Source organism: Mus caroli, unplaced genomic scaffold, assembly GCF_978045245.1.
Source record: "Mus caroli unplaced genomic scaffold, Mus_caroli_1 scaffold_7, whole genome shotgun sequence".
In the NCBI taxonomy this organism is placed as follows: domain Eukaryota; kingdom Metazoa; phylum Chordata; class Mammalia; order Rodentia; family Muridae; genus Mus; species Mus caroli.
Genome location: NW_028227262.1, coordinates 79,468,100 through 79,468,837, shown reverse-complemented (window position 1 = coordinate 79,468,837; position 738 = coordinate 79,468,100). Strand labels below are relative to the sequence as shown.

The window sequence follows — 738 nt, the reverse complement described above, 5'->3', positions numbered from 1 at the left end:
AAACACTGGAAATGTAGATTATTTGAGAACAGCACTGAAGTACAGTGGAATATTATAGAGACATTCATATAAATATGCAAATGACATTGTAAAACAGAACACCCTCTGTGCACTACTGCAATCAAACCACTGGCCACAGTTTATTTCTAGGAGGAAGTAGCTAGACCCTAAGGACTTAGAGGGTTTTTGTTCTAGTCTGTATCACTGTGTGGGTGGGTTACTACTCCACTGCTGGCAGTAATAAATGGCAGCATCTTCAGCCTCCATGCTGCTGATTGTGAGAGAGTAAGATGTCCCAGACCCACTGCCACTGAAGCGAGCAGGGACACCAGAAGCCAGTTTGGATGTGTCATAAATCCAGAGTTTGGGGGAGGATCCTGGCTTCTGCTGGTACCAGTGCATGTAACTTACACTTGAGCTGGCACTGCAGGTTATGGAGACCTTCTCCCCTGGAGATGCAGACATGATTGCTGGAGACTGGGTGAGAACAATTTGTCCTTTGGACATTATGACTAGAAAAAAGCAAAATAGAGAGAGAGGGGTTAGTAGAAATAGAGATACAAAAATAATTTTATACCACCCAACATTCAGATGGACCAAAAGGAAAAAACTGTATTTTAGACTCAAATTCCCCAGGGAAAATAATTTTGGCTGGATTCTGATCTCAAATTCCCTGCCCTCTGTTACCTGAGGCACTGATTAGCAAGAAGCTGAAAATCTGCACCTGAAAATCCATTT

At 42.7% G+C, this 738-nt stretch overlaps 1 gene segment (V, D, J or C); it reads right to left on the bottom strand.

Annotated features, from left to right (window-relative positions):
• Nucleotides 1-201: 201 nt before the first annotated feature.
• Nucleotides 202-507, bottom strand: LOC110289074 (Ig kappa chain V-VI region NQ2-17.4.1-like). The segment is given in 1 exon segment: nt 202-507. A coding segment is annotated over 1 exon segment (306 nt).
• Nucleotides 508-738: the final 231 nt, after the last annotated feature.